The 26576-nt window shown below is 36.7% G+C and overlaps 1 protein-coding gene across 2 annotated transcripts in view; it reads right to left on the bottom strand.

The window, feature by feature from the left end:
- The window catches only part of Glra3 (glycine receptor alpha 3), a 162002-nt gene that overhangs the window by 88248 nt on the left and 47178 nt on the right, over window positions 1-26576 (bottom strand). For both annotated transcript variants that reach the window (XM_006970921.4, XM_015998485.3), the window contains exons 2-3: window positions 24958-25085; window positions 12512-12579 (exon numbers count right to left, since the gene is read on the bottom strand). In XM_006970921.4, the coding sequence (XP_006970983.2) occupies window positions 12512-12579; window positions 24958-25085 (196 nt within the window). The remainder of the gene's footprint in view (window positions 1-12511; window positions 12580-24957; window positions 25086-26576) is intronic.

Genomic DNA, 26576 nt, shown 5'->3' on the forward strand with positions numbered 1-26576 from the left:
ATGCTTCTCAGGTTTCTTGTTTGGGGATGCCAGCTGTCACTTCAGACCCTGGGAGCTGTTCTAATTTGGTGCTGACAGGATCGGAGGTGGGTCACTCCTATTTCTGTAAATATGTTTTGAATGAGATTGTTATTCTTGAAAAGGTGTGCCTATGTCAATCACCTTTTAGTTTTGTAAAGACAGGATGTACCAGGCTCAATATTTGGCCAAGTTAACAAAATGGTAATTGTTGGTTTTGGTTTAAAGACATTTTGATGTAAAAGTTGTGGGAAAAACCACATTTGACAGATTTGTTTTTGCTGGCAGTTAATGTTGGAGGATGAGAAAAACTTGTTTGTCTTTATGGAAAAACATGCTTGTTTTCCATGTATAAATAAAAATGGTTGAAGTACTCGGGGCCACCTTCTTATATGTAACTCATCTGGTGGTCGGAAAATTCATTTCTTCACACTGATGCCCCTTCGCCATCTCAGGACATGAACCTGAGCTAAGGTGGGACTCCAGCACTTTATAGTAAGTGTCTCAGCCAATAGAGGAAGAACAAGCACATCTAGTGTAGATGTAATCAACCGTCTTATTAAATAAGAAACACAGAAACAATGTAAAAGAGAAAGCCCAGAGGTCAGAGCTCAGAGCTAAAATCTCACCCTTCCTCCTCTGTGTCCCAGCTTCTCGAAAAGAGAGCTACTTCCTGTGTGTAAGTTGATTTTCCAGCCATTCTGCCTTCTCATTGGTTGTAAACCCAAACACGTGACTGCCTCGTCACTGTCTGAATGTACAGCCCCCTAGGTCTTAAAGGCATATGTCTCCAATGCTGGCTGTATCCCTGAACACACAGAGATCTATGGGATTAAAGGCGTGTGCCAACACCGCCACACTCTGTCTCTGGCTCTAATAGCTCTGACCCCCGGGCAACTTTATTTATTAACATACAATCAAAATCACATTTCAGTACAATCAGAATACCACCACACATCTAGCTAGTTTGGAAATAAGCATCATACTGACAACAAATAACTTTTTCTAAGTATGTGAGATAATAAAATTATAATTCAGAATTCCAAGTTAAAACTGATAAAAAAAATCCTAAAATTAACTTTAGAAAGTTAAATACAGCAATTACAAAAATATAGTAAATTATGGTAAAGTAAGGGTCATGCAAAGAATTCAATTATTTTGAATATTTGCCATTTGGAACCCAAACAATGCACTCTATGATATTAACAAAATAAAGGAGAACTCACACAATCACTTCATTCAATCCAGGGAGATCACTGAGGAAAACACAGTGTCAATTACATCAAAAGAAAGTGGATCGGCAGGTAAAGATACTTGTTGCCTTTGTGGATTTCTGTGGGCCTCTCTAGCACTTTGTTTCTTCCTTTTCTCATGTGGTCTTCATTTACCATGGTCTCCTATTCCTTGTTCTCCCTCTCTGTTCTTGATCCAGCTGGGATCTCCCACTCTCTTTCCCTCGACCCTCGCCCTTCATTGCTCCCACTCATGTCCAGGCTGTTCATGTAGATCTCATCCATTTCTCCATCATTGGGTGATCCCCGTGTCTTTCTTGGGGTCCTGTTTTCCAGGTAGCCTCACTGGTGATGTGAGTAGCAGTCCAGTTTGTTCCACATCTAGTATCCTCCTATGAGTGAGTACATACCATATTTGTCTTTCTGAGTCTGGGTTACCTCACTCAGGATGATTTTTTTCTAAAAGACTGCTGGCAATGGTCAAGAGACAGCCGGAACTGACCTACTCTGTTGATGGGATGGCCAAACACCCTAATAGTCATGCCAGAAACCCCATCCAATGACTGAGGGATCTGGATGCAGAGATCCACAGCTAGGCCCCGGGTGGAGCTCCGGAAGTCTAATTAGTGAGAAAGAGGAGTGTTTATATGAGCGAGAATTGTTGAAACCAAGATTGGATAAAGCACAGGGACAAATAGCCAAATGAATGGAAACACATGAACTATGAACCAAAGGCTGAGGGGCCCCCAACTGGATCAAGCTCTCTGAATAGGTGAGACAGTTGATTGGCTTGATCTGTTTGGGAGGCATCTAGGCAGTGGTACCAGGTCCTGGGCTCGTTGCATGAGTTAGCTGTTTGAAACCTGGAACTTATGCAGGGACGCTTGGCTCATTCTGGGAGGAGGGGACTGGACCTGCCTGGACTGAGTCTACCAGGTTGACCTCAGTCCTTGGGGGAGGCTTTGCCCTGGAGGAGGTGGGAATGGGGGGTGTGCTGGGGGGAAGGGGAGGGGAGCAGGAAGGGGGAGAACAAGGAGTCTGTGGCTGTTATGTAGAACTGAATGGTATTATAAAAGAAAAGAAAAGAAAAGAAAAGAAAAGAAAAGAAAAGAACAGATACTTGTTGCCAAACATGAAAAACTTTGATTTGATCCCCAGTTGCATAGGGTGAAAAGAAAGAACCTGCTCTAGTTAGTGGTTCTTGACCTCCACATAAGTGCGTGGCAGACATTCTCTCTGTCTGTCTGTCTGTCTCTGTCTCTCTCACACACACACATATATACACTCAATCACACACACACACACACACACACACACACACACACACGTCTGTGCAAACACACACACAATAAAATTTTAAAAGGACACTTAACAAGCAATTAAAAAAATCTTAGTCTGATAAAGGTCACTTAAGGGAAAGATACAATTGATATGCCTTTAAGGGGAAGTTAAAGATATGTTAACACAGTAATTAATTTCATAGATGTACTTTATATAGCCATGGTTTTTATAGAAATCTTCATACAGAAATATCATAGACTTCAACCACATCAGTCCCTTCACATTTTCTCCATCTTCCCCCTGCTGATGGGCCATCTAATTCCCTTGGATAATTTCTCATAGATGTGTGTATATGCATGTGGAATATGTGATATTTATATAAAATAAATAATCCTCAAATAACAGAAAAATGCCTTATTTGTCTTTCTGAGTATGGTTCATTGCACTTGATACAATAATCTCAAGTTGTGTCCATTTTTCAGAAAAGGACACAATTTCAGGTTTTTTCCTTTTTAGGTAAATTAATCTCCATATATATATATATACATATATGTATATATGTATATGTATATGTATGTGTATGTGTATGTGTGCATACGTATATCACATTTCCATTATCCATCTGTAGATGGGTCCCTAAGGCCAGTCCATAATGTGTTATTTGTGTACAGTGCTGCAGTGAGTACTGTGGCATGTTGACCTGGAGTCCTTCTGTTATATACACAGAAGTCATATAGCTCACTCACAGGGGAGTTCTTGTTTTAGTTTTTTGAGTAACCACTTACTAATTTCTACAGTACCTGGACTAATTTACTTTCCCCACAGCTATGTATAAGAGGTCCTATTTCCTTCACTATACTCACTAGGATTTGCTGTTTTATATTTTCTTAATGATAGCAATTCTAATTGGAGTGAGATGAGATCTTAATGTAGTTTTAATACAGGTGCGCGCACACACACATACACACACACACCCCTTTACAAATGTTCATTAGAAATTAACTATCTGAAAATAAAAAAGGTTTATAAAAGATTTTAATCTTTAGTATATATATATATATATATATACTAAAGATTATATATATATATATGAATAAAAAATACATGGTGTCTTAGGGTTTTTATTGCTGTGAAGAGACACAGTGACTATGACAACTCTTATAAAGAAAACACTTCATTAGCATGGCTCTCTTTCAGTTTCAGAAATAAGATTCAGAAATAACCTCAGTCTGTTATTTCAGAGGTTCAGAGCATGGTAGCATGTAGGCAGACAAGGTACTGGAGAGGCAGCTGAGAGTCCCACATCTTGCAGGCAGCAGGAAGTTGGCTGACACACAGGGCAGTAAACTGAGCATAGGAAACCTCAAATCCCACCCCTACAATGACACACTTCCTCTATCAAGGCCATACCCACTCCAACAAAGCCATACCTCCTAATAGTGTCACTCCCTATGAGATTATGGGGGGCAACTACATTCAAACTACCACACATGGATGAAAACAATGCAAGACCCTGAGGAACAGAAAATGGTTACGAAACTGCATCTCCTAAAAATGTTAGAGAAGCTATATCCATGTGGTCTCAACAACCTAACTGTCTAAATGATACCTGAACAAGGATAGCAACAATAGACATATTAACGTGGAAAGGGAAATCTCATGAGGCCTCAATGGTAAATAAAGAACTAAGACAACTAAGGAATAGTTCCCAGAGAACAGGCCCCAATTGATTATCCAATACATATACCTATAAGGAAAAATATACAGAATGAGATGGTTGTATTTATATATTTAGGGAAAAACAGATAGAACAGAAATTAAATAAAGAAGTCGTGAATCTGAAAGAAAGCAAGGCTGTGTACATGGAAAAGGCTGAAAGGGGGAATGAGAAGGAGGTAAAGATATATATTTTGATTTCAAAAAAATAGAAAAGTAGTTATTAATCAAATAATAATGTCAAAAACAAGGGAAAGATTAAAAGCAAAGTGAAAGCAATTAGATATAAAATATGTGTAAGAATTTATTAGATGTTATATGCTATTCTGAATGACAAAATTCAGAAAAGAGCCTGGAGAAATGGCTCAGTAGGTAACAGCAACTGTGACTCCTGCAGAGGTTCCTGGTTCAATCCCCAGCATGCACATGTTGGCTCCCAACCATCCAAAACTCCTGCTCCAGGTGATTTGATGCATTCTTCTGACCTCTATGGGCACCAGGCACACACATGGTACACATATATACATAAAGGCAAAACAGTTATGTACATACAATAGAATAACAAATTATACTTTAATTTCAGAAAAGGGAGGTATAAAATATAATTATGAATAGAAATACTTAACATTTTGAAATGCAGTTCTCATCAGTCATTTACATACAAATGTTTATTTTTTGAATTTAAAAACATGTTTCTAATCTTTGTGATTAAAGTAATTTGAACAGAAATAGTTTAGAACAGCACAAAAATGGATAAAAAATAATATACTAGTAAAGTTGCCTTACTAAATACCATGTTTTTTTTTTTTTTCTTTTCTTTTCTTTTTTTTTTTTTTTTTTTTTGAGACTGGGTTTCTCTGTGTAGTTTGGTGCCTGTCCTGGATCTCACTCTGTAGACAAGGCTGGCCTCAAACTCATAGAGATCTGCCTGGCTCTGCCTCCTGACTGCTAGGATTAAAGACGTGCACGACTGCCGCCCAGCTAAATATCATGTTTAATCTAAGAGTATATGAATTAGCTACAGAAAAATAGAACATTGACATGGACTTGTAGCCATGAAATGGAGAAATATCTATGATAGAGTCATTATCAAAAATTAATGTGGATACCAGGTAGCCTCCCTGGTGGTGTGAGTAGCAGTCCAGTCATCCTTGTTCCACATCTAGTATCCTCCTATGAGTGAGTACATACCATATTTGTCTTTCTGAGTCTGGGTTACCTCACTCAGGATGATTTTTTTTCTAGATCCATCCATTTGCCTGCAAACCTCATGATGTCATTGTTTTTCTCTGCTGAGTAGTATTCCATTGTGTATATGTGCCACAATTTATTTATCCATTCTTTAGTTGAAGGGCACCTAGGTTGTTTCCAGGTTTGACTATTACAAACAATGCTGATATGAACATAGCTGACCAAGTGCTCTTGTGGTATGATTGAACATTTCTTGGGTATATGCCCAAGAGTGGTATAGCTGGGTCTAGGGGAAGATTGATTCCACATGAGAAAAGGAAGAAACAAAGTGCTAGAGAGGCCCACAGAAATCCACAAAGATACCCCCACAATGGACTGCTGGCAATGGTCGAGAGACAGCCGGAACTGACCTACTCTGTTGATGGGATGGCCAAACACCCTAATAGTCGTGCCAGAAACCCCATCCAATGACTGAGGAATCTGGATGCAGAGAGCCACGGCTAGGCTCCAGGTGGAGCTCCGGGAGTCTAATTAGCAAGAAAGAGGAGGGTTTATATGAGCGAGAATTGTTGAAACCAAGATTGGATAAAGCACAGGGACAAATAGCCAAACGAATGGAAACACATGAACTATGAACCAAAGGCTGAGGGGCCCCCAACTGGATCAGGCCCTCTGAAAAGGTGAGACGGTTGATTGGCTTGATCTGTTTGGGAGGCATCTAGGCAGTGGTACCAGGTCCTGGGCTCCCTGCATGTGTTAGCTGTTTGAAACCTGGGGCTTATGCAGGGACGCTTGGCTCATTCTGGGAGGAGGGGACTGGACCTGCCTGGACTGAGTCTACCAGGTTGATCTCAGTCCTCAGGGGAGGCTTTGCGCTGGAGGAGGTGAGAATGGGGGGGTGGGCTGGGGGAAGGGGAGGGGAGCAGGAGGGGGGAGAACAAGGGAATCCGTGGCTGATATGTAGAACTGAATGGTATTGTGAAATAAAATAAAAGGAAAAAAATTAAAAAAAAAATTAATTTGGATAACCATTTGGTTGTGAAATGAAAGCAAATTGCCACATTTCATACCATAGATTTATATTTTATACCATACATTTATATTTAGGACTATATATGCAAATAGGCATACAATAACAATTTGTGAAAAAAGAGGCCATAAATTTGAAGGAGAGTAGCAAGGGATATATGGGAGGGTTTTGCAGGAGGAAAGGGAAGAGGAAATATTGTAATTATATTACACCAAAAAATAGAATAAAACATTATATGTTAACTAAAATCTATGTAACAATGGTGTTTTAGCATAAAGAATAAGAAAATACATGTATCATCTTGGGTGGGTGTAAGGTTTCCATAAATGTAATCTTCTAAGTAAAGTTAAAAAATTTAAGATAAAACTAAAATCATTTATGCATTATGAAAACAAACACATTGAAGAAAAAGGCTACATAAAAAGTACATTTGCCAAATAGTGCATCTTCACATCATTTTATGAGTAACTGTGTGGGGAGTGTGTATTTGTGGTTGTATACCACATACATAATAAACACAGTCATAAACAGGGAGAAGATAAAAATAAATTCTTCACAAAAGACATTTCATCCTGACCATTTATCTATTCTGTCTATTCAAGAAAATACATGATAAGCATCAGTTATTGCCAATTTCATGTCAATTGTAACTTAAAACATAAATCTGAATAAATACTAATAAATACTAAACGTGATAGAACTTGAGAAACTGCTAAAATAGCTGTTAGGCATTTAAAACAGAATGAACACTTTGGAAAAAAATGAATAATATCTTAGCCAAGTAATTCCCCTTCTGCTTAGTGTACTAAATAGAATATATACATTAGAAAATGAACAATGGTTGATTTTAAATACAGTGTTCTTTTGTAGTTGTGATAGTACTAGAAACAAATATTTGGTTGTTTCACAAAACGTAGAATTAGTAAATATAATGTGGAACACTTAATAAAACAAAGACTGAAAAATATTAATTTGTATATAAGTTTGGGTCATCTCCCAAGACATAAACTTGAGCAAACAAAATAAAACTGTTTACATGTGGATAGTTCGGTATAATTGTTTGGTTTATATTTTCATACATGCACCATGAAGCTTATGTTTTGATATCGAAGGCTTCCTTTCAGTTTGCAGGGAAGTCACTCTTTAGACTGAAATAGCTATAATCTATCTATCATGCTTAATTTTATAATATGGTGATAAGCATATTAGTTCTTATCTTATTATCAGTGCATCTTGGTATGTCTAAAACTATTTGATTAAAATATTTTTGAGAAGATTGAGTAGTTCAAAGATTGTGTTAACATATGTGTGCAGACTATAAATTTTTATGCCATATTGCTTTAAAATCTCCAATCTAATTACTAGATAATCTAAAGTAGTACCTGAAAGTACATGCTCATTGCAACAACAAAAAGTTTAACCTAGCTTTTGTGTAAAATATTTAACATTTAACAGTTTGATGGTTCTCTGAAAGTACAATGAACTCATGATTTTCTTCAAATCCTTGTTATATATCTATGCATAGAAAGGCAATTGTGAAGCTATCAAAACAGAATCTGAGTTTTTATTTTTACTCTGTAAAATGTATTTATTCTATGAATGTTGACAGAATACAATATTTCTAGAGTAAATGCTGATTTTCAGTACATAGCAGAGAAATTTCTAGTTCTCTAACATGTGTTAAAAGATGGATGGCAACTGTTTTCTTGGATATGTCTTTAAGCCATTATAACCATTTGAGATATTAATATAGATATCCAAATGACTACTTCCATACATATTAGTTAAATACAAAGTTCACAATAGAAGTATTTCATCTTAGCGTGTAAGCCTTGTTTACAACTCAAACACTGATAGCATGAATATACATCATTTGACTCAGTGGTCTTAATTTTTGCTTTATGGAAATAATCATGAGATGTTTTCAGCTCTAGACCAAAGCACAGGACAGATGTGACAGATGTGTATTCCACACCTATACCAAGCACTCCCCAACACATGAATATTATAAAACACTATACGTTGATCCAAAAAGAAATTGTGAAGTTTTAAAAGGCTTAAAAAATAGAATGTCTTCTACAGGAAGAATAATGCTATCTTCAGTTGAGAATAATACTGTCTATTGAAATGGGTAGATTCAATAGTTGAAAAGCTCTCTCCAGCAAAGGGTAGTAAGAACGATGAAGACAGTTCATAAGGTTGTTAATTACATGCATATAGGATAATTATTTAGTCACATTAATCTATGAATTTTCAGTCACAAAGATATTAATGAATTAATTTTGAGCAATCTACAATTACATTCTTTTAATTTGAATTGGTAATCTTAGTTGAATTAGGTTATATATAAAAACAGAACTGGAATAATGTGAATATATTTAAAAATATAGGGCTGGGAAGATGGCTTGGTGCATAACTCTGACAACCAAAGCTCTATCCTCACAGGTCACATGGTGAAGGGAAAAAAACAATACCCACACGTGGTCCTCTCACCTCTACACATGGTATGTGTGAACATGTACAGGCAAATACACACACGGACATACAGAATACAAAATCAATAAATAAAATGTAATAAAAATACTACCACATTCTTAGCATAGAGTTAATTTAAAAACATGTTAACACATATAAGCATAAAATTTGTTTAAAAAATACTAAACATCAGAATGCAATTTATGTGGAGAGTAATGAAGATGGTCATTATGAATAAAATATAACAAATTAATCAATTGGAAGCGTTATAACTTATGATGTTTCAGATCAAAATATACTAGCAAGTTCTACTTTCCTCTATTCCTTTGACAAATGGAAACCATATTTCAGCTGTAGAAGCTGATAGTATGAAACTTTTAAAGTATCTAATCTGAGCAATTGGATGAGAAAAATGATATCACATATTTAGTAATATGGAAGAATTAAAAAGAAAGACATCAATGTGAAGTATTTAATGAGCACATAATTGCAGGGTGATGTCACTCTATATGCTGTGAATGTGTTGCTCTGATTGGTTGATAAATGAAATGCTGATTGGCCAAATAGTCAAGCAGGAAGTACAGGTGGTATAAGCAGACAAGGAGAATTCTGGGAAGAGGAAGGTTGTGTCAGAAGTTGCCAGCCAGGCACAGAGGAAGCAAAAAGTGAACGCACAACTGAGAAAAGGTACCAAGCCAAGTGACTAAATATAAACAAGAATTTAAGTGTAAGAGCTAGTCAGTAATAAGCTTGAGCTAATGGCCATATAGTTAGTAATAATATAAGCTTCTGTGTGTTTACTTGGGTCCAAGCAGCTGCCAGACTGGTGGGTAAGAGACATTTGTCCTGAACGCCGGTCAGGCAGGACACAGGAAAACTTCAGCTACACATAATTTCTGGAGTCTTTATTAATCTTTACTTATACTTGCTCAAAACTGTCAAAAAGCAAGGGACATTTGCTAAAATTGCCTATAGAGCTAACATTTACTAAGCAATACGTAGAAATGCAAATTTTTGCTATGCTGTAAGAAGGACATAAATCTGAGTCATGTTTGTTATGTCTAATGTGTACAATACTTTGAAATGCAAAATATTAACAAATTTAGTCAGCATTGTCATATTGTAGGAATGATGGACAGTTCAGTGACAGGCTGGAGAATCATCACAAAGAACAGAATCCTCTAGGAACCTGAAAATCAGAGTTCCTCTGTGTTATTCAAGCTCTGTTGCCTTACTTTACTAAGATGGCAAATTTTTCTAACTATTGCTATGGGAGGTGTTTTCTGGAATCAATCTTGCACAGGAGAAATAAAAGAAAATGTATTTTCAGGATTTTAGGACTACTGTCTGTATATATAGAAGACACTAAAATGAGAGAGTTGCCAGGGGAACTTAAATATAACTTCAGGAATGACACAGGAAAAAGCCAGTTGTAGTTTTCTTTGATGATTTAGATGAAGCATAAATATATACAGGAGATGAATCAGAAATCAGAGCTAGACATCCAATAAGACTGTAGAATATGCTAGTCTCAAACAATTATAATTACTTTAGACATAAAATTCTTTCTTTTTTTTTTTTTTTTTTTGGTTTTTCGAGACAGTGTTTCTCTGTGTAGCTTTGCGCCTTTCCTGGAACTCACTCTATAGTCCAGACTGGCCTCGAACTCACAGAGATCTGCCTGCTTCTGCCTCCCGAGTGTAGACATAAACTCTTGACAGAACCACACTGTGATTATATAAGAAATTGTATCATTTTCCGTGTTTGGATTAATACACAGTCATATGTATTTATATGCTGTGTTAAAGATGATTCTATGAGTCTTTATCATGCATTGAAGTTTGAGTCCCATTATTCTTTGCCAATGCTTTTCCTATCACTATACTGCATTAGAAAGGAACCATTGAAATATTGTTTAATGATAAGTATAGCAGCAAGCTGAAGAAAATGATGCCTGAATGGTTCTTTCTGTTGAGATGAATTCCTTTCCTTTCTGTATAAAACTTAAACAACTGTCAGTGAAAATAATATCCACATTAAATTAGCAATTTTTGTCATTATATTTAATAAAAAATTTCATTGTTGTGTGAATCTGAAATACGTAAATGATGTAATTTTTTTTTTTTTCGAGACAGGGTTTCTTTGTGTAGCTTTGCGCCTTTCCTGGAACTCACTTGGTAGACCAGGCTGGCCTCGAACTCACAGAGATCCGCCTGCCTCTGCCTCCCGAGTGCTGGGATTAAAGGCGTGCGCCACCACCGCCCGGCTCAATGATGTAATTTTTATAACAGATTTGGGAATATTAGTCTTTTAAGTATTTTATATGATAGTTTAGTTAATTCTACTTGAGATATTAATGCAAATTATTCTTGCTAAATTTAGGAATACAGTATAACTACGTAATTTAAGAACCATCACACTTTTGTTTTAAATGTTGACTGATAGATTATTTTAGTTATTCAATGATTCAATGACATATTTTTGCCTATTTATATCAGCTAAATTTCTCAACTAGTACAATAGATCAAATAAGAATATGCAACATAATATTTAATTAATGTTAAACAATTCAAAACAAAGTTGGTATATAATGATTAACTCTCTTTCTCTCTCTCTCTCTCTTTTTTTTTTTTTTTTTGGTTTTTTGAGACAGAGTTTCTCAGTGTAGCTTTGGAGCCTTTCCTGGAACTCACTCAGTAGCTCAGGCTGGCCTTGAGCTGATAGAGATCCGCCTGTCTCTGCCTCCCAAGTGCTAGGATTAAAGACATGTGCCACCACCACCCAGCTTCAGCTCTCTTTTCTGGGGCCTTATTAACTTCATTTTATGTACTTACCTTAGTAAGACAGCAAAGATAAATGAAAACACAGTAATTATAGTTTGCATAGATTATCTTAGTCTTGGGTTTGTTTTGATTTTGACATTGAAGTCTGAACCAACATCTTCAAAGCTAGGGGATGCACCTGGCATGAAGCCACAGCTCTCTGCTTCTCCTTCCCTTTTTCATTTAATAGTTGTCTAAGTAAATTTCCTAGGCTAGTCTGTAGCTCACTCTGTAGCCCATACAGCACTTGAACCAATGATCTTCTTGGCTCAGACTCCTGAGTAGCTGGGATTAGAAGCCCGTACCTCTAGGACTAGTGCTTTTTATAGATCTTTATTATGTTTGGGAAAGTGCTTCATTCACTTGAAAAGGGAATTTAGTAGGATACATAAAAGTATAGTATAAGTAGAGTGTAAGCATGAAGAATAATTAAATATCAGGATGTTTACTAGTATGCATTGGTGACTATTGTTGAGTACTGGAAATAATCTGGTAGCATTTTAATTTTTCATGGAAATCTAACACTATTATGTTGAATTAGAAAAATCCAACCTTGTTTTTAATCCTTTTTTTGTTTTCCAATATACAATTTCTAGATAGATATTATCATATACAGTTGACAGTAATTTAGTCATTCCAATAATTTCATTTATTAAAATTTCCTTATATCCAATTAAGTTTAAATTTCTCTAAGGTAATTACAAATCAGTCCAGTGTGAAACTTGTTACCGAGTGAACAGGCTTACCATAGTCGTTTCTGCAATGGAGCCAAAGCTGTTTATGAATATGTTGCATGTGACATTCACTGGAGGACCTGCAAAAGAGAAGAATACTATAAAGGCTGATACATGCACACCTAAAATATTTTCAAGTGACTCTGTGCTTTTCGTTATTTACAAAAAGAATAGAGGTATTTCTGTGTGTGTGTGTGTGTGTGTGTGTGTGTGTGTGTGTGTGTGTGTGTGTGTTTATAGATGTGTAGCCCTGCAGGCAGTTATTCTGGGAGTGTGGATGAAAAATCTCAGGGTTGGTGATGTCCTTTGAGCAGCAACACTGTCTAGTATATAAAAATGTATTCTAATGAATACAGAGATCGAACGTATGTGAAAGTCTATTTTCATACCCCACAAAGACCAAATGGAGCCAATTCTGGCTGATCTCTCATACAGAGATTGAATGTACATGAAGGTCTATTTTCATGACCAACAAAGACCAAATGGAGCCAATTCTGGCTGATTTCAGGCTTTTTACAGGCAAGGAAAAGGGAAGGCAGAGTCAATTTTCTTAATCTCGATTTTTTAACTGTTTTGTGACTATATGAGGAGTATAGCCTATGAGTCACTTTAAAGACATTTTTTGGTCATTTTCTTAGGATGATATTTTCTGTTTCAGCATGTCTCCTAAATTTTTGTTAAAAATTAGAAGTATTAAGTAAGCCATGGTAGTATATGGCTAGATAATGTATGATGGTACACCTCCAGCTCCATACACACATTTACCTCCAATCCACACTTTTTATTGCCTTTAGGTTTTATTCTTTGTTGCTCAGTGAGTTACAGTGATTTAACTGTAATCTAGTTACTGAAATTTTTTCTGTGAGCTTTGACGCCAGAATAATTGGACAGTGGTTTCTTGAGTTCCTTGAGCCTATAATTATTTGCTCAGTTAGGGAGTTTCGTTTTCTTCGGAGTCACACCTTCTATGCTCGGGACGATATGATGCTCTACCTTACCTTTCTCTTCTTAACACAGAGTCCAAGCTCAGCCAGAATGGTCTCATTTTGAGCATTCGTTGGGTTTGCAGATAACAACCCGCCTCTATATAACCTCCACCGTTGTCAGAACACAGGAGAGCGTTTCAAAGTTTCATAAGCGCCTCACACCCCAAATCTCTTTAGTATCTTGAGCAGACGCTTGCTTACTTGCAGTTTGGAACAATAGAGAGCAAAACCAGTTTCTTATTGTTTTCAATAAATGTCCAGAGAGTCAGGACTTTTCCCCAGATGTGTTCTGAGACAAGTCAATTATCAAATAACTTCTGTTGTGAAGCTCCAGACAGGCCACACAGTGGCAATTCTCTCAGGGCTCCCTGTCTAGAGTGCTCCAGCGTTGTTCTCCTCGTGGAAACTGCTAGAGTGGTGATGCATTTCAGGCTACTACAAACCTAGGCGTGAAACCAAATTTAAATGCCTTTTGATGTTAAAGAATTCCACCGGTTTTTCTTGAATAAACACTTCCCAGACTGTTACAAGCTTATGCTTTATTTTTAGGATTCTGAAAGCTAGTTCTGATGATTCTGCCAATGTTTTATTCAAAGAGGAGATTCCTCACTCAACCATTATACAGTCCCTTCTAAATGCCTGATTGCAGTCACTATAAATGCAAGGAATTTTATTTTTATTGGGTCCATTTACACACTTTTCCACAAAATGTCTGAAACCAGTGTACAGCAAATGGAAGATTCAGAGAGACACTAATGTAACAGAGTTAGATGATCTGGGATCAGTTAACTCTTGAGTATTTCTTCCTGCTCAGTACAGGATATTACTTACTCCAAAATAGTCCAAGAGTGGGCAATATTCTACCATTTGTACACTAAGATATCCAAGAGATCAAATGCCATAGGGGAAATTTTAGGTGCAGTAAGTAGCATGGTCAGGTCCAATTTTAAAAATCATGTTTTTTTTCTTTTTTCTTTTTTTACAGTATGATCTTTTCCCTAATATTCTTTACATGATATTCCAAACATTCAATTATCTGGCCCCAAGTGCTGTAATTAGGCTAGTAGTTATATAAATTAAATATTTTGTTATATAGGTTAAATTTCTTTGCTTTAAAATTTATCTACATCACATAAGAAAAAATATACAAACTAACATGAGAATAATTTATTTCATTTCCTCAGCTAATACTTAAGTGTAAATTTATTTTCAAGGTTTAGTATAAGAAAATAGCCTCTAGGCCTATCTTTCCCTTTCTCTTTATAGAAAAAAATCATTAACTCTTTAAACAGATTTTTTTGGAAGCTTGGGGAATGGTTCTGTAGGTAAAAGCATGTGCTGTACAAAGGTGAGGATCTGAGTTTCAATACTAAGTACTCAAATAAAAACACCTAGACATGCATGTGTGTGCCTGCAGTCCCAGCATTGATGAGTGGAGACTAGTGGGTTTTAGGAGCGTTCTGGTCATCCTAGGCTAAAGAGCAAACACAGTTCAGTGAGAGACTTTCTCTCAAGGCAATAAATTACATAATTATATAAGGAAGACACTTAATACCCACTTCTGATTCCTACTTTTGAGTAGAAGACATGCACACCTGTACACACACACACACACACACACACACACACACACAGGGAGAGAGAGAGAGAGAGAGAGAGAGAGAGAGAGAGAGAGAGAGAGAGAGAGAGAGAGAGAGACTAATAATAACAACAAAAAGAGAAAGATTCTTTATGTATTCACCAAAAATTATCTAAATAAGATATTTAATGCTGTAAATGTACATTCTGATGTTCACACAGAAGCTAAGGGTAGATTCTCTTCTTCATATGTCTGTCTATACCCCAAACACAAAATTATTTTTATAACTTATTACCTGTACAAAGTTAAATTTTCATTTTATGATATATAAATTTTTTAACTATTGTAGCAATGAAAATATTATCCAAGTATATTATTTATTTATGCACAAGTTCTAAATGTGGTATTAGCATACCTAGTTGATCAGGAGTTTGAACATAAAGGTCTGTGTATGGCATAAGGAAACATGTTTGTACTTACAGAAGAGCAATGTTCAAAGGAAAAGTGGGCCATTTAGACTTTTACAAAGAGTTGGGAAAACAAACTAAGCTAGAAAATACCTATAATTTTATTTCATTTCTTACAGATCCTTTTTCTGAGACTGAAAATTATGTTACGTATTCCACATAGCTTCCTCTATGTGTGCCATTAATTGACCACAAGGTCTGAAATACTTAATTACCTATCTATGTATTGAACTCTACAGATACTGCAGTAGTTTCATTTTTCTTGGACATATAATCCAGAATATTTTTTCTATAACAAAGCAGTCAGCCTGTTTAAAAATGTGCAAGTTGCCAAAGGTGCATTAAGAAATGTTCCCACTGCCTTGTTTTGTGGGATGCTCTTTCACAGTACCATTTCTTCTTTGTAGGCTCATTTCTTCATTTTAATTGAAGATGTTCTGTTAATTTTTGAAAAAGTGCACGAGACTATAATGCTTTAAAGCTTCCTTACCTGCAGATGCATTGTTGTATTACTCTCATACTTAATTTGCAGTTAGGTTTTGTTACAAAAATTTAAGCTGGGAATAATGTTTTGCTTATAAGTTTTGATATCATTCCTCCATTTCCCAGCATTGCCATGGAAAATTACAAAATGATGATTTGTGTGTGATCTTTATAAATTTTTTTCTTTATAAAATTGTGTCTGCTAGGGATGATAATGCCATATTCAGAACTTGTGGATATATTAAAGATTAACTTGGAGAATATTTACATTGCTATAGTAATTTTAGAAAGCAATGGGACATAAATATAAAATTCTAACTATGTATGGGTAATATGATTTTGTGTTTGGGGTATGGGTGGATGTATAAAAAACACTCAATCTTTATCTTCTGTGTGAATATAAAAACATATACCTACAACATTAAATTTCTTATTTATAAAACCCAAGCCAATTGAATGCTGAGCTTTGGAGCCCAGTCGTATTGTATACATTTCCAAAGCACTCTCATACCTATAGCTCAGGGAACTTTCAGAACAGGAGGTTGAAAGATGGCAAGAACAAGCGGACCAGGGAGTTTGCTGTGAGACTGTGTCTACTAGTCATGTCAGAAGCAAAATCCATAAAATCTTGCCAACAGGACTCTCCACATGTGAGCTGAATAAGGAAGCACTAATGCAATACCCAAGGTGGACAGGGAAAATCCCATGAGACCTCAACCCTACACAACAAAACTATAAGCATGTGTGTAAAGCTGGGAGTGGGAGAGGTAGTCATCTCCAGAGGAGGGAACAATAAATGGTTGTGCAGTGCTAAAAGGTCAACCTGGAAAACATACATACAAGTAATAGTATATGATTGAACATGTTATATTTAGGACTATATATGTATATTCATATACATAAATGAATATAATGCAATTAGTCAATAAAGACACAAATTTAAGTAGCATGGAGGGGTATATGGAAGGGTTCAGGGGAGGAAAGGGAAGGGAGAAATACTTTAATTACATTATAATCTCAAATATAAAACTGAAAAAATCAAACAAATGAACAAAAAAAAAAATCATTTTGAGATAACTTGAGGTAAATGCCCAAAGACTGTGGTGGCAAGAGAAAACTGAATCTGCTCTGTCATTTCTTTCTACTGCATCAAAAGGAAGTGTGAAGTCACAAATAAGTGTTAGAGGTTAAGTGTTTCCTTCACTTCATGTAAGTCTAAAGTGATAGGCTCGGAAAATACACACAGGGTGGATGGCGTCCTTACAAACTGAAAGGAGCATCTCACACTTGCAGACTGTTTCCTGTGATTCCACTTAACAGTCCAACACTGCTGTTTCCTTCTGCTGCTTACAACAATGCAAGTCTTAGGATCATTCTTTCGTTTCAGATTAGTTATGTTATGCTTTCTGGATTTTCATTTAGAAAAGACAACCACAAATTCACTAGCGTTAGTTTAATTCACTTTAAAAATAAAATGCAGATGGAGATGCAAAATAATATGCAGATACGTGTACTCTGGACAAGACAGAGAAGGGAGCGCTAACGGGACCAACTCCCATTCATCTGTTGAAACCGGGATAAACTAAACAGAAGGAGGTGACTTGCCTTCCTTGTTTTATCAAGAAGGAACTTTACTGTAAAAGCTTGATTTTCACTAGGCATTGAGTAAAAGGTGAAGTATTCTCTATTTTTAGTGCCTTCTTTTAAATGTGATTTTTATCCACGAAGGTATGAACAGTAGCAGAGAAAATAAAATTGGGGCAAAATAATCGAATAACTTCTACTGCAGCATTTTTTTGAGAACAAATGCTTCAGGTCCTATTTTCAGTATCCCAAGAAGGTTCAAAGGGGGCTTTGGCAATACCATATTAGGAGGAAAAGCACTGAACTTGTTTATTTCCATAAAATGTGGTAATGCTATCCTATGTTGAACAGAGGTTTGAATATAAAGGTCAAAAAAATGTCACAAGGAAACTAACATGTTTCTACAGAAGAGCAAAGACAAAAAGAAAAATAACCAGTTATAGCTCTACAAATGGCAGCCCATGCCATTCCAACATGTCTCCAACAAGACGCAGAAAGCTGTTTCCAAAAGTAAACACTCATTTTCACATTTAACGTGAAGATAAAGGAACTCCCAGTGGCCTCAGCTCTAAACCTTATACTCTGTCATGTCAGATGTATTTTTTTTTTTTTGCACACAAGGGCTATTTGATGTTTAATCAACTACTTATTAGTTTGTGCATTCTTTCCCGCAGAAGAAAGGACACATGAATTCAGGCATCAAATCCTAATTACATTTTTCAAAAGTACAGCACATGCACATTCAAAAGACATGCTCATATGTAAATAATATTGATTTTTATATCATTTTGAAATACTAAATTAAACATCAATTTGGTTATAAAGGTCAGTGTTTTAGATCCAGGACTCTTATGATATCCAAGTGTTTGATATGTACTTCATAATCACCTTGGGGCCTTTACAGTCTTTTGATAATGTGATTATATGAATGCATTGATTAAATTTTGTTACCTTGACACAAGCTAGAGGCACCTTGGAAAAGGAAACCTTAATTGAGGAATTGCCTTGATCAGACTGGCCTATGGTAAGCCATTAATTAATTAATTAATTAATTAATTTTCTTGATTAATGATTGACACAGGAGGACCAATTTAGATGATGTCATCCCTGGACAGGTGTCCTAGGTTATATGAAAAAGCAACCTGAGTGAGCGAGTAAGTGTATTCCTGCACACACTCTGCTTTGCTTCCTGTCTCCAAGTTCCTGCCCTGGCTTCCCTTTATTTTGGATTGTGGCCTGTATGCCAATGAATACTTTAATTCCCAAGCTGTTTTAGTTCTTGACATTTCATCAACACAATCAAAAATAAATAGAACAAGGAGGTATCCTTGCACTGTTGTGGAATCCCTAATTTTAATAATAGACAAAAGGTTTGAAGAATAGGATATAGAAGATTTTTGTAATGGTATGAGAATAATATAGAATGAAACCAGCTGAGTAGAATGAGCATAGAGACAGAATTAAAGAAGGAGATGGATACAGCACTGTGATGCTTTAAAGAAACTGTGTTCCACCCATAAGGCTGGTTGGTACAGGTCCTATAAGCCAACAATTTTGGAGCATCTTTTTTTTATCTTAAGTATTATTATATCTATTGAAAACTTTCATGGAGTATGAAACTCTGAGAAGATTGTAAATCTACTTGCTATCACAGACAGCACCTGTTTAACAGTCCTTGGCCAATCTGTTACTTCTCCGTGCCAATGCAAAAGCTGTTATATCCATCCAATACACCACTATGTTTAGCAACAGAGCAAATAACTGCTACAGCATCCATATGGCAAACTGTGCTTCTGAATTGTTCATTACAGTCGACATCCTTGGCCTGACAAGCAAATGACAGTACTTGCAGATGTTTTCAGCGGCAATTTTTCTTTTAAATGTCCCTTAAAGACATAGAACATGGCTTTTAAGTTTAGAGATGAAGGAAAAGCAGAATATCAAAGTGCAATTCAGACACTTGGTGATGATGTTATTTTTAATCACACTGGAGAAAGTGTTCATTAGGCCAATGTAGAGCAAACAACCAAACAACCCAAATTTTCATAAGAATGACTCTAAGGAATTTTCAGCAGAATTCTGTACCAAAGCTTTGCTCTTCTTAAAGACAGTATAATTAAACATGAAAAATAACCAAACTTAAACATTTGTTTTTATTTTAGTTAAATGCACATACATGTCACTTGAGAGAACAGTCCGGGTTTTTAATGAGCAAAATATTCTTGATGACTACAAATAAAGATTTATAATTTACACTTTAAGAATAAAAATAGAATTCTGTTTATTCTGTTGCTTCACAGAAATGCAGTTCTAATTGTTTTTTCAGGTGGGCATTGTAAGATAGGTTTCTGTGCTGGGCATCTGAGAGTTTTGGTAACCTACTGCAGGAGAGAAGCACTGCTGTAGAGAAAGTCTGAAAGAGATGACATGTTAGGTAGAGATCAAGTGAGAAGTGTGTTAACACAATGAGAAACTGGTGAGGCACGTAAGACCCAGGAAAGGGTAGGGAGTGTGTCCTGTGTGTTCCTAGCATGTCGAGGGGGGAATTTAAATGACACTCTTCTCAGGATGACACAACTAAGCAGGATTTTAGAGTGCAACCAAGGGGGGAACAAAGGAAACGAGGTAGCACCAGAATTCGTTACATTTTGATCAAATAAATAATTATATGGAAGGTAATGGGAGTCAGGTTTCTGCTTTCAGGTGAGAAAGTTAAAATACGAAAACTGAGAAACTGAAATAAACTTTATAGTATTGTAAGTATCATGTAAAGTCATGGTCTTCAGTGATCACACTTAAGGAAGTAAAAATAGAAACATGCAAACATGTCTGTATGCAGTGCTTGTACATGTGTGTTTGATATAGCTCCTATATGTAGATATATTTTAATGGGTAACAATGTAAGCACTCCATGTGAAAGTTATCAGTAATGATAAATATCAACAGGACCTACATATGATAGGATGCAACCTATAAAACTTCAGCCAAGATGTACTATTTAAAAAAAAAGTTGAGGAAATATTTGACAAATACAAGGTAATTAATTTATATTCTTCCAGGTAACTGAAGAAATATTTTAATGCCAAGATCTTTTTATATGTCGTTTGTTTCCTAATGAGAGAGAAAGAAAGGGTATGGATTTGGATAAGTAGGGAGATTGGAAGGATATGGGAGCAATTGAGAGACAGGAAACTAATGAGAACATAGTGTATGAAAAATATCTCTTTTCAATTGTTTCAGACTAAAGGAGACTGTAAACTGGATAGCATTGTTAGGGAACCATCATTATTTAAATAGCTGATGAAGTATGATTGGGAATTTGGAAATTAGATGGAGATGGTATCTTCTTGTTATGTAGTTTTAGTGGTTGTCAACGCTAATGGTCTCACTTCTAATAAAAAAATTAAGTGTCATAATTTCAGATCACCAACTCACATTGAAATAGTTTAATGAAAAAGGTGAGTTTTTTTTGTATTGAACTTGTTATTTTGCTAGTTAGAGAATGTTTTGAAATTAAAATGACATAATTACTATATAAATAGTCATTTAAAGGTACATCATCAGACTGCGGGGAGCCAACTCGAACAAATATATCTAAATCACAGCTCCTCCATCTAGGGATCGGAAAATATTATGGAGGAAAAGATAAAAAGATTGTCAGAGGACCAACACATCATCTGAAAAACTGTTTTTTTCCTAGAATATCAATGGATATGACAAGGAGAAAGGGGAACTTCTTGTGGCCTCACCCCTACACAAAGGACTAGAGGGAACTAATGACTTCTGGGAGGAGAATCGGAATTTCCCTGGGGTGAGCTTGCTTTATGTTTGTCAAATGTAGAGTGGCAGGCCTTGGAACCATATATACACAATCAACAATAACAGACTTTATTTGTTTTTATATTTATATTTATATATTTGTGCATTTGTGTCTATCTACATGCAACAGCAGTAATTTAAATGTTAGTGTATTTGTACAAATCTATGTGCAACACAACAATGAAAGAAAAAGTCTATCATGTTGAAAGTGAGGGGGGTGCTCAGGAGTGATAAGTATCTGTGAGGGGCTGGAAGGATGAAAGGTAATGGGAAAATGATGTAATTCTATTTCAATCAAAACATACGTTTTAAAAGTAAAAAGAGAACAAAAGTAAAATATACTTTGAACATGTAGACATTTATGATTTTAGAAAAGTTCTTGCTCAACAGACTCTGTCACAATGACCTTACAATATATAGACAGGCAAATAGAAAACAATTTCCCAAAGTAGTAAGAAAAAATAGTGTCTTGGTGCACAGGAATAGTTAAAATAACAAAATAAAATCCTTAAAATATTGATCTTATATTAAAATATATAGGGACAATACATTAAATGTTATCATGCATATTATATACATATCTATGTATATTTATGTATGTGTAAATATAGTCGGATAGACACTAGCAGTGTTAATTGATTTGTGATATGTTCAGAAAGGTATTAATATAGAGAAATAACTCAAGTAGAAAGAAAACACAAGGATACTATGAAAACAAATCATGTTATTTCTATTTAATAAAAAGAATGTACATTAGAGATACACTAAGAGAGCAACAAGTATAAAATAAATATTTGTGAGGATTTCAGAATTGAGTGATTGACATAATACTCTCTGCTGAAGTCCAATTTATATTAAAGATCATGAAAGGCCAATGGAAGGGGCCAAAATTAGTAACAATGAAAAGAAGCAGATTCCAAGGGTGGCTGCTAGAATATTTTAGTTGAATATAGTGTTATTATAATATGATTAAACTTTTATTTGCTATTCAATTGTAGTATTAAGATCTTTAAGTTTCAAATGATACCACAAAACTTTATTTCAATGAAGACTTGAAGACAGTTTTCATTCTGTCTAGAGAAGAGGATAGTGCCAAATAAAAGTGAGAATTAATTAATGTACTAAAGAAAATGGGAGGAAGTTCATAATTCGTTTAATGGCCTAAGAAGTAAAAGGCTGTTAAGGATGACTGACAGATATGTAGATGTAACCAACCATCTTATTAAATAAGAAACACAGAACCAATGTAAAAGAGAAAGCCGAGAGGTCAGAGCTTAGATCTAAAATCTCACCCTTCCTCCTGTGTGCTCCTAGCTTCCCGAAAGAGAGCTATTTCCCTGTGTGTCTATCTTTAAATAATCTTTCTGTTCTGCCTTCTCATTGGTTGTAAACCCAAACACATGACTGCCTCGTCACTGCCTGTAAGTACAGCCCTCTAGGTCTTAAAGGCGTATGTCTCCAATGCTGGCTGTATCCCTGAACACACAGAGATCATGGGATTAAAGGCGTGTGCCACCACCGCCATGTTCTTTCGATGGCTCTAATAGCTCTGACTTTATTTATTAACATACAATTAAAATCACATTTCAGTACAATTAGAATACCACCACACAGATAAAATAAAGTATGAATACAATCGAAGACTGAATGGAGCAGGAATGACGAAAAGGACCTCAGAAGCATCCTTCTTCCTCATTTCCTAGATAACAAGCCTCCTACTGGTAGTTTGGGGAACTTTAAAACATTGTAAAGAACTTTGTTGACAATTGGGATAAACACAATACTTTTCAGTGCCTAAGACTAAAAGCCTTCTTCCCTGCGTTGGCAATCACGGTATTTCAGGAACTTTCATTGTTACGGAAACCATGCAAGGAAGGGAAGGAGGATTTATTTGGCTCACAGTTTTAGGGTATGCAGTTTATTCTGGCAAGGAAAGCATGGTGCCTGGGACTAGCTTGGTCCAGGTGGCAGTCACTAAAAGCATGACTTCCTCACTTCCTCACAGTCTGCAGTGAAGCAGAGAGCTCAGGCAAGGCTACATTTTTCAATTCCTGCAAGGCTTCCTCCAGCTAGATATTACCAGCTGGAAGTTATATCACACCTCACAAGCTGGAGCCCAAGTACTCAATCACCTGTGTCTGTCAGGAATATTTCACAGCCAAGCCATTGTACATGACAAAAGTCAACACTCAACACCAAGCAAAGGTCTGGCTTGGAAAGCCTTTCCTTTCCAATTTTATTTTCAAGAGAGAAAATATACTTAAAAAATGACAGAGTGAAAAGAAGGAGAAAGGGTTGGGGGAGAAGTACAAATCAACTCGACTGTTCTGAACTAAATTGCATCCTACCACTCATAGAAAATTTGGTGGTTTGATATAAATAAAAATGTTAATAAATATGATTTCTCCTATCATTTTAAATTTTAGAATTTTAGTGCAGTGAAGCTATACGATGTAGAAATGGTACAAACATAACATGCTTTTATGACGTCGTATAGCCCATGAAAACAGTTCAACAGAAAGAAAGAGCTCTAGAACAAAGGAGGGACTCTCGTCCATTAATTATGATAAATTAACTATATCGATAGAAGATGCCCACAGTGGACGAGCCATCAGGATGCAAGTATATGCATTTTATAATGAGTGTTTTCTGAAACATAAACTGCTGTAACAAGTGCCTATTAATTTTACAACAAAGGTTTCCAGGCAAACCAAAGCTCAAAAACTATGTCCATGTAATTCCCATCCTTAATATAAAAAAGAAACTTATTATTTTTTTTCTAGTTGCTTCAGGTTTACAGAGACATAGATAGAAATAAATAAAACCTAACCTCTAGATGTTAAGCTTTTGTTCCAAACCGTGAGATAACAGATCGGCATTAACACACACACACACACACACACACACACACACACACACACACACTCCTGTAGTAAAAAGTTGATATAAGAAATACAGATGTGGCCAGGCGGTGGTGGCGCACGCCTTTAATCCCAGCACTTGGGAGGCAGAGCCAGGTGGATCTCTGCGAGTTCGAGGCCAGCCTGGGCTACCAAGTGAGTCCCAGGAAAGGCGCAAAGCTACACAGAGAAACCCTGTCTTGAAAAACAAAACAAAACAAACAAACAAACAAAAAAACAAAAACAAAAAAACAAACAAAAAGAAATACAGATGTTTAGAACCCAGGCATGGCGGTGTACACCTATAATACTACATTGCTGAGACTGAGGCAAAAGAATGGCCATGAGCTTAATGCTGGCTTGGACTACATGGAATACATAACAAGGTCTTGTCTCAGAAAAATCAAAACCAAACAAATAACAAATAACTATTTAGGAGAGAATAGTACCGTTTGTCCACAGCGGGCACATTATGCTATCTCCGAACACGAAAACGAGCTTTTCTTTTGCAGGCACAACTCTTATTAATACAGCATGTCAAAGACTATTTGAAGTGAGCGTTCCAGTTTCTGGTGGAATCAATTTGAAAACCTAACTTCTTTAAGCACCCTGTACCCGAGGAAGTCAACAGAGCAGCTACCTTTGAAGTTAGGCCGGATCCTCGCATCATACCCTGACGTCCTCCCCATCAGCTTGTCCAGAAAATCGGAAGGTGACATTGGAGCACTTCGAGATCTCGCACTGTTTGTTTCCTTTGTGGCAACCAAACTGCAAATGAGAACAAAGTGAGAGACTTTACAAACAGAAATGGGACATCGCCTCCTGGAAAAGCGCAATGTGAAAGAAATGTAAATATCACACAGTGAGTAATACAAGACAAGTGTTTATGGATTTATGATCAATCCTTGTTTGTAAAATCGCACAGCTATTCCTCCATTTGTTCAAGGTGGCGTTATGTTGTACTAAACCTGGGAACAAAAATATATTTCCAAATTTTTAAGCTTTCCAAATCTGTTTACTCAGACTTGATGTCAGATTGCCATTTTGGCTGAAAGTATCCTTAGTGCTTGAGGAATAAAAAATATGAAAGTGTCGCTTTGGTATGTAATTTACTTCTATTGAGACAAAAACTCCCACCTTTTAGTTTTTGTGCATTTTGCTCAGCAGTAACAAAATGACTATAAAATGTATAAATAACAATGTTCTTTATTCAGTTAGAATGATTCCTCTATTAATCACACTTCCATTAAATCCACTTATTTGAGCTTTTATGCTGCTTATCTGTTGTATATATTTTGTTAAGATCCCTCACCCCACCCCACCCCCACCCATCAATGCCTGAAGCAGGAGGGAGAGCTGACCCTGCGGTCCTAAGGGCTGTCCGGATCCCCACCAGCTGTAACACTTAGGAGAGCAGGTCCTGCACCTCACCTGCGCAACACAGTCGGGCCAACCCTATTGGTGGAGGTGTGGATGAGTCAACCCCGAAGATGTAAGCATGGGGTAGCTGTCTCCACTACTCATTTGTCACCTGGTGGTGTGGGTGGGAAAGATGTCCCCCCTTACCCTCCCCCCACTACTGCCTGCGACAGACAAGTGAGATGAACCTCCCCCCCTTGCCAGCTGCAGCACTCAAGAGAAGCGGGCCCTACTCCTCGCCTAGGCAGCACAGCAGAGCTGACCTTGTTGTCAGGGATGTGGTTGACTGAGCCCCAAGGTTTCGAGCAAGGGAGAGCTGTCCCCATTGCTCATCTGACATTAAGGGGCATGGGTTAGAGGAGAGATGCCTCCCTTTCATCAGTGTCTGAGAAGCTTGGAGGACCTGGTCTTGGGATCAGAAGAGCTGGAGGGCTTTCCATGTCCCTCACCAGCTGCGGCATTCAGGAGCAGCCCCTATACCTCACCTGGGCAACATAGTAGAGATGGCCCTGGTGGTGAAGGTGGAGAAGGTGGAGAGCTGACCCGGACAGTGTGTGAGCAGGAAAACTAGCCCCACCCCTATCTCATTGCTGCAAGAGGTGAACTAGCCAAGGCAATGCTGTAGAGCTTCCCCTGGTGGTGAGGACAGGGGAGTACTGGCTGGCAGACCAACCCTGCAGCTGCCTAGGCCCAGAACCAGGATTATGACTTTGCCCACTCCAACATCCATACCATCTATGATCTGCTAGACCATGTGAAGAGGCCTGACCTGCAGAACCAAAGCTGCAGGATCTCCACAACAGAGGGCAACAACTGGGTATCCAAGAAGAGTCTCAGTGA

Source organism: Peromyscus maniculatus, chromosome 17 (genome assembly GCF_049852395.1).
Source record: "Peromyscus maniculatus bairdii isolate BWxNUB_F1_BW_parent chromosome 17, HU_Pman_BW_mat_3.1, whole genome shotgun sequence".
In the NCBI taxonomy this organism is placed as follows: domain Eukaryota; kingdom Metazoa; phylum Chordata; class Mammalia; order Rodentia; family Cricetidae; genus Peromyscus; species Peromyscus maniculatus.